The sequence below is a fragment of the Rhineura floridana genome, chromosome 20 (assembly GCF_030035675.1).
Source record: "Rhineura floridana isolate rRhiFlo1 chromosome 20, rRhiFlo1.hap2, whole genome shotgun sequence".
NCBI classification, from domain to species: Eukaryota; Metazoa; Chordata; class Lepidosauria; order Squamata; family Rhineuridae; genus Rhineura; species Rhineura floridana.
The window spans coordinates 10962105-10977632 of NC_084499.1; the positions used below are offsets into that span (position 1 = coordinate 10962105).

Below are 15528 nucleotides of genomic sequence, written 5' to 3' on the forward strand. Positions count from 1 at the left end.
TAACTGAACATATTTTTTTAAAAAAAATCATGATGTTAGGGGAAAGTGCTTGTACAAATGGGCACATTAGTCAAAACGGTCTACAAAAATGTGTCCACTGGATGAAACTGGCACTAAAATGCTGATGATTTTTAATGAGGATTTAAAAAAGAAATATCTCAGATTGCTGTGGAAACGTGGGGAAGTGAATTTAAGATTAGAAAAATGAGAAAACAAGTTTGACAATTTTGTCCATCCTGTCTCCAAGACCTACTCTTAAGACATTTCAATTACAGCAGTGAAATTTCAGAACTGTCATCCATCCATCCTTGGCAGCACACATACAGTGACATTCACTGCTAGTCCTACTCAGTTAATGGGCATGACTAGCTTAAGTTTATTAATTTCAATGGGTAAGTATGACTTTGTTGAATACAACCCATAAACATGCATGTATACATACAAACACCCCCCATATGTTCCCAGCTCCGATAAAAAATTGTTATGAAACAACATCCATCTAAAACACTGAAACAATAAATTCTCTTTGTCAGAACAGCCCCGTTAATCAAAGCCATTATCATTTTTAAGGGCCGGCTACCCTTGAAAGATCCACAAAAGTCTGAGGAGCTGTAATACACATCCACTTCTGCCAAAAGCCAGGACTATTAAGGCCCTTAATGGTTTAATCCTCATTGCAAGCCAGGGAAAAACTGGACTCCAGCGAGACTGAAATGCTGGTTTGAGTGCCAAGGTACACATCATATAAATTTAACTACTGCATGATATAAATGCCTAATTGGGGGGGGGGGGAGGGAACTGCCTCACAGCCAAGCTGATGTTTCCCCTGTATTTAAAAAAGGCTTAAAAAAGAAAGACAAATGTACACATACCACCTCCGTCACATCGTGTCCTAATTAAGAGCTGAACCTCACTTTATGCTTTATATGCCTGTATGGAATAATCTCTGTTTATGTGATGAATGTTCAATCCTTCCACCAACATCAAAGAAGTTTCCCCTCCTCATTCGTCCTCCCAAGGGAACCAAGGACACTGCTTTATAAAGAGTCAGACCATTGGTCCATCTTGCTCAGTATTTTAGGCACTGACTGGCAGCGACTCTGCAAGGTTTCAGGCAGGGGTCTTTCCAAAGCCCTACCTGGAGGCGCTGGGGGTTGAACCTGGGACCTTCTGCATGCAAAGAGGATGCTCTGCCACTAACTACAGCCTGTCTGTTAAGACACAGGAACATAGGAAACAGCCTTATACTGAATTCAGACCTTTTGTTCGTTTTCCTCTACCACTGAGCTACAGACCATGGCCATATGTAATAAGTGAAATCACAGTAAAAGCTAGTATGGTGTAGCTGTTAGAGTGTCAGACTAGGACCACGGAGGCCAGGGTGTTTGTGTTGTGAATCTTTCTCTTTCCCTCCAATCCTATTTTTAAAGCAATTAGGCAGGGCTGACTTAGGTATCACAGTTTTTATTATGTAGAAAACTAATACCGATTTTTAAAAAATATTCTGCAATGACCAACTGGTTTGTCAATAAACTATTATATAAGGTGTATGTATTTTTACACCTGCAATATGTGTATATGGAGTCTTTCCAACAACCCTGTGAGGTAGGGTTGGTGATTGGAAACCAAGGCAGTTCACAATAAAAAAGAAATCCCTTTAAAATCCAAAAGCCATAAAAACAAGTATAAACAGTTGCAAAACAGCTTAAAGTGGCATGATTATGAATTTTGGGTTGGATGAATGAAGTTCCTTATCACTTGAGGTTCCAGTTCTGTGCATGCTTTCCTGTTTGAGTAAGCCCCATTGAATACATTGGGACTTGTTTCTGAGTAAACAAACATAGAATTGCACTATAAATATCTTTACAGGTTGTGTAAATAATAAACATCTTTGACAGCCATGCTTATATAAATATTTCTTCATACTGTGTCCCAATAAGTATTTGATTTTACACTATGGTTGTAAGATTATTACTTCCTCTACATTTAAGTGTGCCCTTCTTCCTTGGGGTTGTCATGGTTCCCCTTTGTTATTTTCATCCTGAGGGGCAGATAGGCTGAGAGATGGTGAGTAGCCCATGGTCATTCAGTACACTTTATAGCTCATTTCCGTTTTGAAAAAAATAATTAAAGTGATTTACATGCAGGCAAAGTTTATGAAGAGAACCACACAATACATTTAAAGACTGCCTTGCATGCAGAAGGTTGCAGGTTCAATCCTCAGCAACTCCAGTTAAGGCTGGGAGAAAACCCTGCCTGAAACCCTGGAGAGCTGCTGCCAGTCAGTGTAGACAATACTGAGCTAGGTGGACTGATATGCATCTTTCTGTGTTTCAACTGAAATCAGATTTTGGACCATGTGGGTTGAATTAGGCAAAAACTCAGTAGAGGAGAACATGCCTTGTCTGCAGAAGGCCCTATGTACAGTCTCCACCATCTCCAAGTAAGGCTGGGAGAGACTCCTGCCTGAAACCCTGGGAAGACGCTGCCAGTCAGTGTAGACAATACTGACCTAGATGGACCACTGGTCTGACTCAGCATAAGGCAGCTTCTTATGACGGGAAGGGCTGCAGCTCATCGCGTGAGCGTCTGCCTTGCATGCAGAAGGTCCCAGATTCAATCCCTGCCATCTCCCATTCGGCCTGAGAATGTTCCTCATCTGAAACATTGGAGAGCTGCTGCCAGTCGGTGTAGACAATATTGAGCTAGATGGACCAAAGGTCTGACTCAGTACAAGGGCAGCTTCCTCTGTTCCCATGTAGTTTGCTCTCCTACGTTTATGGCTTTCCCACTGGGGGTGATTTCCCGCTCCCTTGTAGAGTGGCAGAGTTTTCCAGCATAACACCAAAGTGTGAAGCACACCTTCAAGGCCGGCAAGGAATGCAAACTCAATGACATCAGCTGGGAGTTTTCGCCACTCAGCTCAGAGGGATGGAACCAGGCTCTCAGTGGCAAGGCTGCCAAAAAGCCCACAGGCACAGTGGCTGTCAACTTAGCCAAAACACACTGAGGGGAAGGGTGTGTGTGTGTGTCTGTCTGTGTGTATGTGTCTCTGTGTGTGAGTGCCTGTAGAGTGAAACACAGAAGAGTCAAAGTCTGTTGATTGGTAAGTGACTGGTTTACAAAGACCAGATGCCAGACCTTTGGGTGTAAGGTGTGGGAAGAGAATATGCCATGTGTTTGCATCGCACACAAAGCACATCTCTCTCTCTCACTCACTCACTCACTCACACACACACACACACACACACACACACACACACACACACACACACACAACTTCAGCTCTGCTGTGTACAATCCTGATCACCCTGTCTCCAAAAAGATGCTATAGAGCTGGAAAACACGCAAGGTTGGACCCAAGGAAGTCCACATCTACACAATGCATTTAAAGCACTATGATAGCACTGTAAACAGACATGGCGTCTCCCAAAGAATCCTGGGAACCAGCAGAGGCTGGTCTGTTAGGGCAACTGGGCCAGTGCCCCACCAAGGTGAGTCTGCCTTCAGCCACCCTGACCTGCTTCCTGCCTTCTTATTTACAACTTGTCTAGCGGGTGGCACGGGCTGTCAGCCACCTCCTCCTCCTCCTGAGTCTTTGTGTTCCCATTGTAGAACTTAAAAGGGGGAAGGATGGGGGCAAAACCAGAATGAGCTGGGACAATACAACACGTCCCCATGTGACTTTGGGGGCAATGGCTCCAGGAAAAGCTTTTCAGAAACATGCAACTGTTTAGATTAAGCTGAAAGGGACTCACAGCTTGGGTGCCATCCTCTTCACACTTGATCCTGCACTCGCTGTTGAACTGGAAGCCGTTTGTGCACTGGTAGAGTCCATGGAACTTGGAAGGTGGCGCTTCGCAGGTGACAGGGATACAGGCTCCCTCGAGCCAAGTTCCATCCTGGCCACACTGGATCTTAAAGGCTCTCCTACCATGCACGGGGGGGGGGAGAAGTAAAAGGGAGAAAAGGGTGATTTATTTAACAAGTAGCTCAAGTTCAGTAACATTTTCCCAAGCTACCTCTACGACAGATATTTGGGCCTCTGACACTTAAGGACTAGAGCTGTGGATTTATGTTATGCAGTCTCCTAGTGAAAAACAATGACAGCCTGCAAAGGATGGAGCGCAGGCCCAACTGCTGAAGCCCTTTTGAAAACCTTTACTCACCATCTCCCGGACTTTGTGGCCAGTGGCTATTTCTGTTGTGTGGTTTTTTTCACCCTCTCTCTCTCCCCCACCCGCCCCACTAAGTCATAAAACGTAGAATACCAGTAAACGTTTTTTTCCCCACCGAGGTTCAAAGGGAACTCCCCCAGGTCGCATATCAAAGAGGACGCTTCCAAAAGGAGATTTGCAGCACAGAGCCTGTTTTGTCAATGCAACGGCTTATAGATGCAGAATGAGCAGGGTGAACTTTAATGGCTGGTGTCTTCAACAAAGGAGCAGGTAACAAGTGGCCCCCCAAGACAGTACCAGTTAAAGTGTATTCTCATGCAAAGTGCACAGAAGCGATCCTTGATACTTTGGGCTTTTATGTGTGAGCAGCGGAGTGGGGGGCATGACTGGGTTGTTGTATTTAAGAACTATGGCATTAGAGGAAACACTGGAATGGTATTCAGTGCTAGTTCTACTCAGGGATGGGATCCATTGGCCGGTGTGGGTTGGAAAACATTCCATCGATCTAACTGACTAGTATTTATTTATTTATTTTGTTTATACTCTCCCTTCCTCCCAGAAGGAGCCCAAGGCGGCAAACAAAAACACTAAGCACATGTTTAAAGATCTTAAAAACAAAATATCTCAAAAACATATTTTTTTAAAAAAATCTTAAAAACAATTACAACACAGATACAGACTAGAGTAAAGTATTGACTTAAAAGGCTTGTTGAAAGAGGAAGGTCTTCAGTAGGTACTCAAAAAGACAACAGAGACGGTGGCAAGTAAGGGAATTGCAAAGGGTAGGTGCCACAACACTAGAGGTCCGGTTCTGTGTTGTGCAAAATGGACCTCCTGATGAGATAATATCTGCAAGAGGCATCTGCGGAGTGTAGTGATCGACTCGCTATACAAAGAGCAAGATTATTTCAGGTATTGTCATCCCAAGCTATATACACCAAAAACCAGGATCTTGAACTTATCAAAATGAACCACAAGGATTTCAAGGAGAATGAGGGCATTTGCATTTTCACCTCCCCTTTTGGAATGCTAGATCCATTCCTTGAGTTTGACTTTTATTGATTTGAGATCATTTTTGTCTGTTAGCCGCTGCTTTTACCAATCCACTTCTTCCCTCACAAAAAATATTAATATTGATATTTTTGATAATTTTAAAGGAAAATGTCAAAGAATGAAAGGAAATATCGATAAATGAAATATCTATAAAATTGTCATTCTTAATATCGCTATTTTAGAGGTGCATTTTTAATTTTTAAAATCTGTTTTTGGAAAGAGTTGTGGAAAATCGCTCTGCAGAAATAGAGAACAAGAGAAATAGTGGTAAATTAGGTACCAAATCCAAATTGGGTGGAATTCGAGCGCATCCCTATGCAACATAGACCCATTGAAGTTAACCAATGTGACTAACTTAGGTTCACAAATTTTAATGAGTAGAACTTAGGCCTCATCAGCCCTAGACATTTAAAGCACTTTTATATCACTTCAAACAGCCATGGCTTCTCCCAAAGAATCCTGGGAAGTGTAGTTTGTTAAGGGTACTGAGAGTTGTTAGGAGACCCCTATTCTGATGTTTGTGGGGGCTGATAATAGTTCAGCAACACCTGGAGGTTCAAAGGTTTCCCAGAGTTGTCCTATGGACACTCCAGCTTTGCTATCCAAAATGTCATTATAGCACATGTTACACCATAAACCCTGGCATAGACCATTTCCCTGTAGGAAAGGAATGTGATTTGTCAGGAATGTGGGTGTTGCATGCTTACAGGAAGGGCGCGGTCTCCCACAAAAGCAGAGCACAGTTATTTAGACATGTTGCTTGGGTACACAAGCACAGGTTGTTCCTTCAGGATCTGCTCAGCCAATGGGTTGTTTGGGCTTATTTGGGATGGGTACAAATATGCAGGCATGAGTCAAGCCAGCAATCAGATGGCAGGTGAAGGGCAAAGCTTTATGGAGCCATCACGAAATGCCTATTCATTACTCTGTCATCACTTTTACTCTGTACACATCAGAACTTGGCCCAACAAGCCCACGAATTGGGCTCATCCAGAAACAATTTTGCAGAGTATGAAAATTATGGGGAGTGGATGCTTTGCAGCCTTCCTCAATGGAACCAATTTCAGGAAGTTATTTGCAAATTCATGAGATCTTTTAGCAGGCCGCTGGGTTCCCAAGAGTTCTCCTTGAACCTCTGAAATAATTTCCACCATCATCTTGGAGACATTCATTCTCTCCCTCTCTCCCTCTCCCTGCCCCCCCCCGGCCCTATTCTTTGCAAAGAACCTTGAAATGCAAGTCTCTAACCTTGTGGAGTTATAAAATTCTAGTGCTGGAGGGAACATGGAGGCCATTTCGTACAACCCTTTGTGTCATGCAGAAAAATCAAGGTCACATCCACAACATACATTTAAACCACACTTACAGTGATTTAATAATCATGGTTTCCCCAAGAGTCCTGGGAACTGTAGTTTGTTACGGGTGCTGAGAGTTGTTAGGAGACCTTTCACAGAGCAATGGTTCCCAGCACCCTTAACAAACAAAACATCAGAATGATGTATTGTATTTTCTTTGTGTCATACTTAGGGTTGCCAGGTTCTTGGCCTGAGACTGATCCTGTATCTTTAGGTGAAGAGAAAGTCAGCCAAGTGCAGGTGTTCTTGCAACACTGTAATGGGAAAAAACTACAAGGTGGAATTCTCCCTTCCCCCTGCACAACTTTTAAAGATACAGAAGACATCTTGGTTGCCAGGCCCGGCCTTTCTCTTCTCCTAAAGATACAGGATCAGTCTCAGGCCCTCAACCTGGCAACCCTAGTCATCCTTCATATGCATGGCCCCCTTTTTCCTCTTCCTTATGAACTGTCTTTGTTGTTTATTGTTTATTTTTGAAATACATTTTAATAATTTAAAAGCAAACACAAAACAAAACAAAAACTACACTTTACCATCAGTGGTGGCTGGTGCCCATTGGGACAGGTGGGGCAGAAGTCAGGGAGCCCAAGAGTAGGTGGAGCCACGGCCAATGCTAATGACAGGCGGAGCCAACTCATGCTAGTTTTTGTGTCCAACGTCCTCCCTGTTGAGTTCTGTAAGGGCAGCATTAAGACTGGGGAGGAGGAAGGTGACAATCAATGTCACCCCCTGGACTGATTGACAATAAGAAGGCAGGGAGGTGGGGCTGGTTGACGGCAGACTGAGGGTGGGGGGCAGTGCCCCCATTTGCCCTAATGGACTAGCCTCCACTGTTTATCATGCAAGAGGAGGGGTTTCCGCAGTGGAGAGGTTGTGACTGGCCCCAGGTCACCTAGTGAGCTTCATAACCAAGCAGGAATTTTAACCTGACACTCCCAAGTCCTAGTCCAGCACTCTAACCACTACACCAGTGGTTTCCAAACTTTCTTTTCCCCATGGGCCACTTGAAAATTGGTGAGGGTCTTAGCAGACCACTTCATGATTTTTCTTCCCGTTGTAACAATTGTAATGTGGCCGTGTTAGACACTGTATGATTTTTAATTGCATTTAATTGAGTTCTATTTGAATTCCATTGTATTTATTTATGATTAGATTTATATCCTGCCCGTCCTCCCAAAAGGAGCCCAGGGTGGCATGACGAAATATTTAAAGAATAAAGCGATAAAAGGATTCAAAGGGTGAAACAATCACATCCGGCGTAAGAAGTAACAGAAGCAATACAAATGCAATTAAAAGTTCATTATGGATATTTAATGCGATGGAAGTGCGATCTCCAGTCTTCAGCCACAAATCCACACGCTCACATCACAGGCCACCTAACGAGGCTCATGGAACACTGGCGGTCCTCGGACCACAGTTTGGGAACTCCTGTGCTACACCACACTGGCTTGGAACAATCAGTAATGATTATAATACTGCCATCCCACTTACTTCCTTGCCTTCCGCGAGGATCCTGGGACGTGGTAACCTGGCCTGCATTTATACTTGCAAAACGCTCCCACTTTGTGCTTGTCTTCATGGCACCGGGCCGTCTGGAGGTCAGCATTGGGGACCAAAGGGGGAGCGCGGCACATCAGTTCACAAAGGGCCTCGGGAAACGACCACAGGCCATCCTCCAGGCATTTCAGGTTGCTGTTGTTTCCTGGGCAGAGACAGAAAGCAGCATGAGTGTGGCAGGTGTGAGTTTCTCCAAAGAAATACATTTTTGCATCCAGGCTTGACCAAAGTACACATTTTTGCAAGCAATTACTCCTAATATAATGCATTTTTGTATGTTACTTCCACTGATACATGCATTTTTATCCACATTTCCCTTTGACATCTGCATTTTTGTAAACACTGATTCATTGGAGAACTGCATTGCAAAATTCGGATAAGTGAATTTCAAAGAATGGCTGTGCATTCTTATATGATTCTTATTGTTATTCTATATTATTCTTATGGTTATTCTTATATTGTTTTAGAAAGGGCAAATTTGATAGATTCGGCTTTAAATGAGAACTGAATCCAATCCCCCCCCATCGCTAGTGTTGACACCGTGATGGGTGAACGGGTTTATTGCTGCCTTTCCTTTACCTGAGGCTACATTCCCCTTCCACATTAAATGGTTTTATTTGGAAGGAACTCTGTCTCTGTAGCAGCAGTGCCGGATTTATGCACAAGTTAAGCAAGCTACAACTTAGGGCCTCCAAATACAGAATAAATAAATAAATACTAAAGTTGAAGTTTTGCATATTTGATTAAAAGGAAGGAAGGAAGGAAGGAAGGAAGGAAGGAAGGAAGGAAGGAAACAGGGAAACCAGACTCAAAACTAGACATTATTGTTCTGATATGACAAACTATGGCTACACAATTATTTGTCCTATGGGACTGCATCCAACTAAGCCTCCATCCGCACGATACGTCGAAACAACATCATACCACTTTGAACAGCCATGTCCCCCACAAAACATCCTGGGAACTGTAGTTTGTTAAGGGTGCAAAGAGTTGTTAGGAGACTGCTATTTCCCCTCACAGAGCTACAATTCCCAGAGTTCCCTAGAAAGAAGGATTGACTGTGAAACCACTCTGGAAACGTAGCTCTGTGAAGGCAATAAGGATCTCATCACAACTCTCAGCACCATTAATAAAGCCCAGGATTCTTTGAGGGAAGCCACGACTGTTTAAAGTGGGATGATATAGCTTTAAAAGTATAGTGTACATGGGGATTTTCCAGTTGCAGCATTGCATGGGTGTACCGATACATATGTAAACAGAAAAGTTTAGTATTTCTACTTTCTATTTTCAATGGCTTTTGGGGAGGGGGGAGGGAGGTTAAAGGTATGTAGCTTCTTAAACTCGATGTAGCTTCCAGCCTCAGCATGTCTTAATCTAGCCCTGTGCAGCAGCAGACATTGAGGACAAGTATGAAAGAAAAGAATGAAGCAGTGATGCTCAGATGCTCTTGCTGTGCCTGGAAAAGAAAAGAGCAAGAGGGTTGTCTTGCATCTTCCCCCCCCCCCGACTGCTGTGAGCTGTCGAGGTATTTTTGTACAGTTTTGAAAAACTCCCTTCCTAGTCCGGCGCCTTTCTTTTCTCCTGTCTGACTCACACAGAGTGTCCACAGTCCAGCGCGGATGATCTCATACTCGCTACGGCAGGGTGATGAACTGTGACATTAAAAAACAGTGGCTTGTGTGACATCAGTGGTCGAATTAAGGAGTGAGTCATCCCTGCCTCCCGTCTCAAGGAGCTCGCTGGCTGACTCCTATTAGTCATCGTTTTGAGATTCAGCATCCAGGATTTCTTTTTCTTCTCTCTCTCTCTCTCTCTTTTACCATTTCACTTTTGACAGCTGCCGGTTCAGGAGTTCCTGTAATGCTGAAGTTGTGAGCAGCATGGCTTTCAGGCTACTTCAGGATGCTTAGAGCAGCATCTTCTTGGTTGGACCAGGATCTTTGCTCAGGAGCAAATGGGTGTTTCTCAGCTAGCCAACAAAAGTCCAGAAGGCTCCCACCTTGAAGATCTGAGTTCAAATCCATTCCAGCCTGGGCCAGCTTTGATCTTTCCTGGCTTTACTCCTCCTGGATCATGCGTTCTCACCTCCCACTGAGCTGAGCAGTTAAACGCGGTGGGTGGTTCTTTTCATAGTAAGGATGGAGAAAGGCTATAGCTATGCGGCAGAGCATCTGCTTTGCATGCAGAAGGTCCCAGGTTCAATCCCCAATGCAGTCTCCAGGTAGGTCTGGAAGAGACCCCTATCTGAAATCCTAGAGAGCTGCAACAAGTCAGTGTAGACAGGACTGAACTAGATAGACGAAAGGTTTGACTTAGTGGAAGGCAGCTTTCTACATTCCTGTGTCTTAAGGGAAGGGCCCTAGCTCACTGGCAGAGCATCCACCTTGCACGTGGAAGGTCCCAGGTTCAATCCCCAGCATCTCCATGTAGGACTGAGAATGTCAGGAGAATGTCAGGTCTGAAAACCTGGAGAGCCACTGCCAGTCAGTGTTGACAACACTGAGCTAGATGGACCAATGTTCTGACTCAGTATAAACCAACTTCTTATGTTCCTGCCTCTATATTGGATTTCTGTAAACCACTTTGTTAAGTGGTTGAGAAATAAAAATAATCAACCAACCAATCAATCCATGGAATATTTGAGAGCTGAAATGGGCTGGAACAGGCTTATGAATGAACACACACAAAACTCAAATGGGCAGGAAATAAGATCTGCCTGTGTTCTATTTGTAGGGCTTGGTGGACAGAGATTGGCTGTCAAGGAGGGGTCAGCTGACTGAGCACTTAGTCAGGTGGCAGAGGTGGTACTGCAGCTTAGGTGGTGCCTTGCAGAACAGAGAGTTTGCAAGGCAGGCAAGTATGCACAGCACTGGTGGTGTTGGAGGTCAGGAGATGGTGGTGCTGGGATGGAAGGCACTGGAGCTTGGCTATTGGGAACAACAATGGGAGACAATGCACAAACAGAGGGCCCTACCCACACCAAGGCATGAGGAGCCAATTTGCTTTCCCGCTTACCCTTCAGCTGGGCAGGAGGCTTACAGGTGAAGGAGCATCTCTTGCCAAAGGTGGTGCCTTCACTGCAGTTGAAGGTGGCTGGGTAGACATGGTACTGGTCAGGGATCCCACAGTCAACAGGCTCACAGGTAACCTGCTTGTTCCACTTCCCATCCACGCACGTCATGGTGACGCTGGGCTCCAGCTAAAAAAAGGAAGCATGGATTCACTAAGAGCTGAACGAGACACAGCAATAGCCACAGAACCATTCATTGGGTCTGCCCCAATCACCTGGAAAGCTGGGTTGAGTTCAGGGCTGCTGGCATATTAACGACCGGTTGGCAGGCTCCACCATGACCAACCTCCCATTCCTACAGGCAAATTCTTATGGTATAGGACAACACCCCCCTTGGCACACCAGGAAAGCTTCCAGTCACCAGGATGCAGGGTGGAAATGGATGTGACTAACTAATAGTGGTGGCAGCAAACCAGGTATGGGGGACCTTTGTCAACCTGAGGGCCGCATCCCCTTGTGGGCACCCTTTGGAGGGCCGCATGCCAGTGGTGGGTGAGGGCAGAGACAAAAACGGTTGGAGCAATGGATGCAACTCTTGCCTTTGTAGAGTAGGTCACGTTCCAGCCACGCGACAGTCTGAGGCCTCTACGCACTGTGGCATCCCTGCTCTTTCCTTCTCATGGCACTACCCTGTTTTGCAAGGCCTTTACCTCAGTGGCCAACACCTTCCATCACGTTTTTGTTTTTCAAATGCTTTAGTGCTTTTGTTTGCCGCCCTGGGCTCCTTGTGGGATATAAACTTAATAAATAAAGAATAAACCAACACTGAGTAATGCCGTCACCAGGACCTTTCCTTCAGGTCCAGCACTTGCTCTCTTTAGGATGTGAGGATGCGAGGACATGTATTACTCAATATTATTTCATCTGTATTCCTTTCCCTCTTGGTCGTAATTGAGCAATTAAGCGTGGTATCATGAAGGCAACGGAATCTTTCTTATTTCACATTTGAAAGGTATTTAAGTAGCTCCTTTTATCGTCCGTCCTCCAGCTAAGTTACTAGGTTTTACTAATTATATCCACTAGTATCTATTCCCTCTTACATTCAGTCTCTTCCTAGACGCCACTCAAATTGACCCTGAATCTTTGTATCTAAATCTTCAACCACCACAGATCTAACTGAAGTGAAATCCTACCCCTAACCTTTTCTACCCCCCCAAACACTATATAAGAACATAAGAAGAGCCTGTTGGAACAGGCCAGTGGCCCATCTAGTCCAGTATCCTGTTCTCACAGTGGCCCTTCTCTGTGCAATGAATGTGCTCTGCCATTGAGCTATGTCTCACCTCCTAGGTGGAAGGACCATAGTTCAGTGACAGAGCATCTGATTTTCATTCAGAAGACCCCAGGTTCAATCTCTGGCATCTCCAGGGAGGGATAGGTGAGACCCCTGCCTGAAATCTGAGAGGGCTGCTGGCAGTCAGTGTAGACAATAATGAGCCAGGTGGACCGATGGTCTGACTCTGTATAAGGCAGCTTCCTATGTTCGTAACTCAAGATCTCAGTCTCTTATATTGGGGAAAGGTTTTCAGGTGTCTCTTCTAGAATTTTACACCTGCAGACTTGGACCCTCTGGCCATATGAAGAAAATACTTCCTTGATGTTCAAAAGGTCCCAGGGGAAGAGGAGGAGAGAGTTGAGTCAAAGGTGCCAGGTCAAGAGGCAGAATGGAAGAATCTGTTCATTTCGGTTTCTCTGTTTCCCAGTTTTCCAATCTTACATTCAGTTCTCCACATTAGATTTTTTAAAGTCCTCATGACAATTCATCAGCATTTGAGTGTGAATGTCTCCTAAGATACAGACCTTTGTATGCAATATTCCCAAATGCACACAACTTTCCCCAAGTATAATGCATTTTTGTATGATATTTTCTCTACAGGCGGGCCCCGCTTATATGGCAGGTTCCGTTCCAGACCCCCGCCGTAAAGCGGAAATCACCATAAAGCGGAATCCCGTTGAATATAATGGGGCGCGTCATGTGAAAATGACGTGAAAATGCTGCAAAATCGGCTTTAAAAAGAAGGAATGAAAGCCACCGCATTAGCAGAAAGCCAGGAAGCGACGCGCCGGTAAGAGGGGCCCTACTGTAATATGTGCATTTATGTGAACACTTTATCCTAGTACATGCATTTTTGTACAAATTACTTGGCTAGAGAACTGTGCTGCAAAATTCAAAGAGGAGCACATTTCGAAGGATACTTATGTTTTGGTCCAGGTATTGTTTCAGGAAATGTGAATTAGGTAGATTTGCCTTTCAATGCAAACAGACTAGAATTTTCTTCCCCCATCTCTAGCAGAGAGTAAAGATATTTGAATGATGTAAGCCAAAGAGCACACATGTGAAATGGGGAAAAGGCAATACCTACCACAAAGGCGACTGAGCGGCAGCAGGCCTATGTTGTCCCCCCCAGAAAGTTGGGAGGGGTGAGCGAGAGAGAGATCTGATTCAGGTCTGGCAAAGGCAAGAGTCTGGTTCTGCCAAGTATTGATGTGTGCTATGGAAGCAGGGAGATTTTTCTTAGCGCACATCAAAGAGAACCAGAGCTGCTATTTGCCAAGGCGCCCTAATAGTTTCAGCAGCTTGGGACCTATCTTCTTTTGATAGATGGCCACTTTTGGATGGGAAAACCAGCTTCCTGGTGTAGCTGCAGCCTGGGGGAGGCAGGCAGTTTCCCCAAATGGGCACTTCCCCCCTCCACGCAGTATGCCAAGCCAATAAACCAATGCAAAACAGGGAATGCCTCCTATAAACAAATCCCGATGAGAGATGGTGGGAGGGGAAGGTCTATACCTTATATCCACCAAAGGCCAAAGGGGTTGCTGCAGTTTGGTTTCCTTTAAAGCCTCAAGCCTCTCAGGTTTAGTTTATTTGGTCTGCAGGCTGTAAACATCTGATACAGCATAGGGCCATCAAGAAAAAAAAATACAACACACACGCACAGATCATGCATTTTAATATGAGTGTAATAAAACCCACAAATAAAAAAAAAGCTTATAAAGACAGAGGATTTCAACTCGGAACTCATCTTCCTTGTCACAATTGTGTCCTAGTTTTGAGGACTACTTGGCAATATTTCCTGCAACCTTAAGCAGGAATGTGCTTGGACTACAACTCCCATTGGTCCCAGCTGGCATAGCCAAGTGGTCAGGGATAATGGGAGTTGTAGTCCAGCAACATCTGGAAGACTACAGGCACACTGGTCATACTAAAAAAGAAAAAAAGGAAGAATAAGAGGGTGGGGGGCGGTTGGCAATCAGCAGTAGAAATGAGAAACTTCCAGGCAAGAACACCAACATGTTCACAAATCAATTCACAACAAAATAGGAACAAAATAGAATTGGTGAGTTTGAAGGGACCTCAAAGGACATCTAGTCCAACCCATTCCCGATGTGGGGAATCTATCCCACTACGTTCCTGATAGGTGGTCATTAAAAAACCTGTTAAGAAAGGAAAGTCCACCACTTTCTAAGGCAGTTTGCTTCCCTTTGAACAGCTCATTCCATCATCCTTGCTGAATCAGAACCAGATTTGATTCAGTCTAACTTCTTGTTTCCTGTAGGCACCAGCCAGATTCCCTTGGGAAGACAACAAGTGGGACATGAGCGCTTATAGTCCTCCCACATTGTTGCCATCCCAGCAACTGGTATTCTGCAGGTTTACTGCTGCTGACTATGCACAATGAAAAAATATATAAGGAATTGAATGGCTAATGGCAATTGATGGACTTATGCTCCTCTTTGCAATTTGCCTAATCCCCTTTTAGCCAGTGGTCACAATACCACATCTATGAGGCTACATCATAACTAGTAGTTATTGACAAGCTCTCAAGTTGACAGAGCCTTCCAGATCTATGTTTTGTAGCACTATAGTTTGTGCATTCTTTTCTATTTTTAAGTTCTCATGAAAATTAATCAGCATTTTAGTGTATGATTCCCCTAACGGGCACATTGTTTGAAGGCACTTTCCCCTAATATATTGCAGTTTTGTATGTTTTCACAAATGCAAGCATTTTAATGCAAACGTTCTCCTAACAGACACATTTTCGTAAACATTTTGTTGGAAAAGTGTATTGCACAAGTTGGAGAAGCGTGCATTTCAAAGGACAGCTGCATTTCGGGAAGTGCTGAAGAAATTGTGCATTAAAATGAAAGTGAAGCAAATTTCTCCCCTGTCCCTACACTGTTTCATTGTTATCCAATGAAAACCTAGTTTCCCTGGATTGGAGGAAATATCCTCTGGATCCCTCACCAATAATGGGGTAACGGAACACCCACAAGCCTTTATAGTGCTATGGGCATAGAAAATCCATCCCCGACA

The 15528-nt window shown here is 44.4% G+C and overlaps 1 protein-coding gene across 1 annotated transcript in view; it reads right to left on the bottom strand.

Annotated features, from left to right (window-relative positions):
• PAPPA (pappalysin 1) overlaps positions 1 to 15528 on the bottom strand; it is a 284791-nt gene that overhangs the window by 52578 nt on the left and 216685 nt on the right. The window contains exons 15-17 of the mRNA XM_061604307.1: positions 11159 to 11342; positions 8078 to 8288; positions 3759 to 3930 (exon numbers count right to left, since the gene is read on the bottom strand). Coding sequence (XP_061460291.1) covers positions 3759 to 3930; positions 8078 to 8288; positions 11159 to 11342 — 567 coding nt within the window. The remainder of the gene's footprint in view (positions 1 to 3758; positions 3931 to 8077; positions 8289 to 11158; positions 11343 to 15528) is intronic.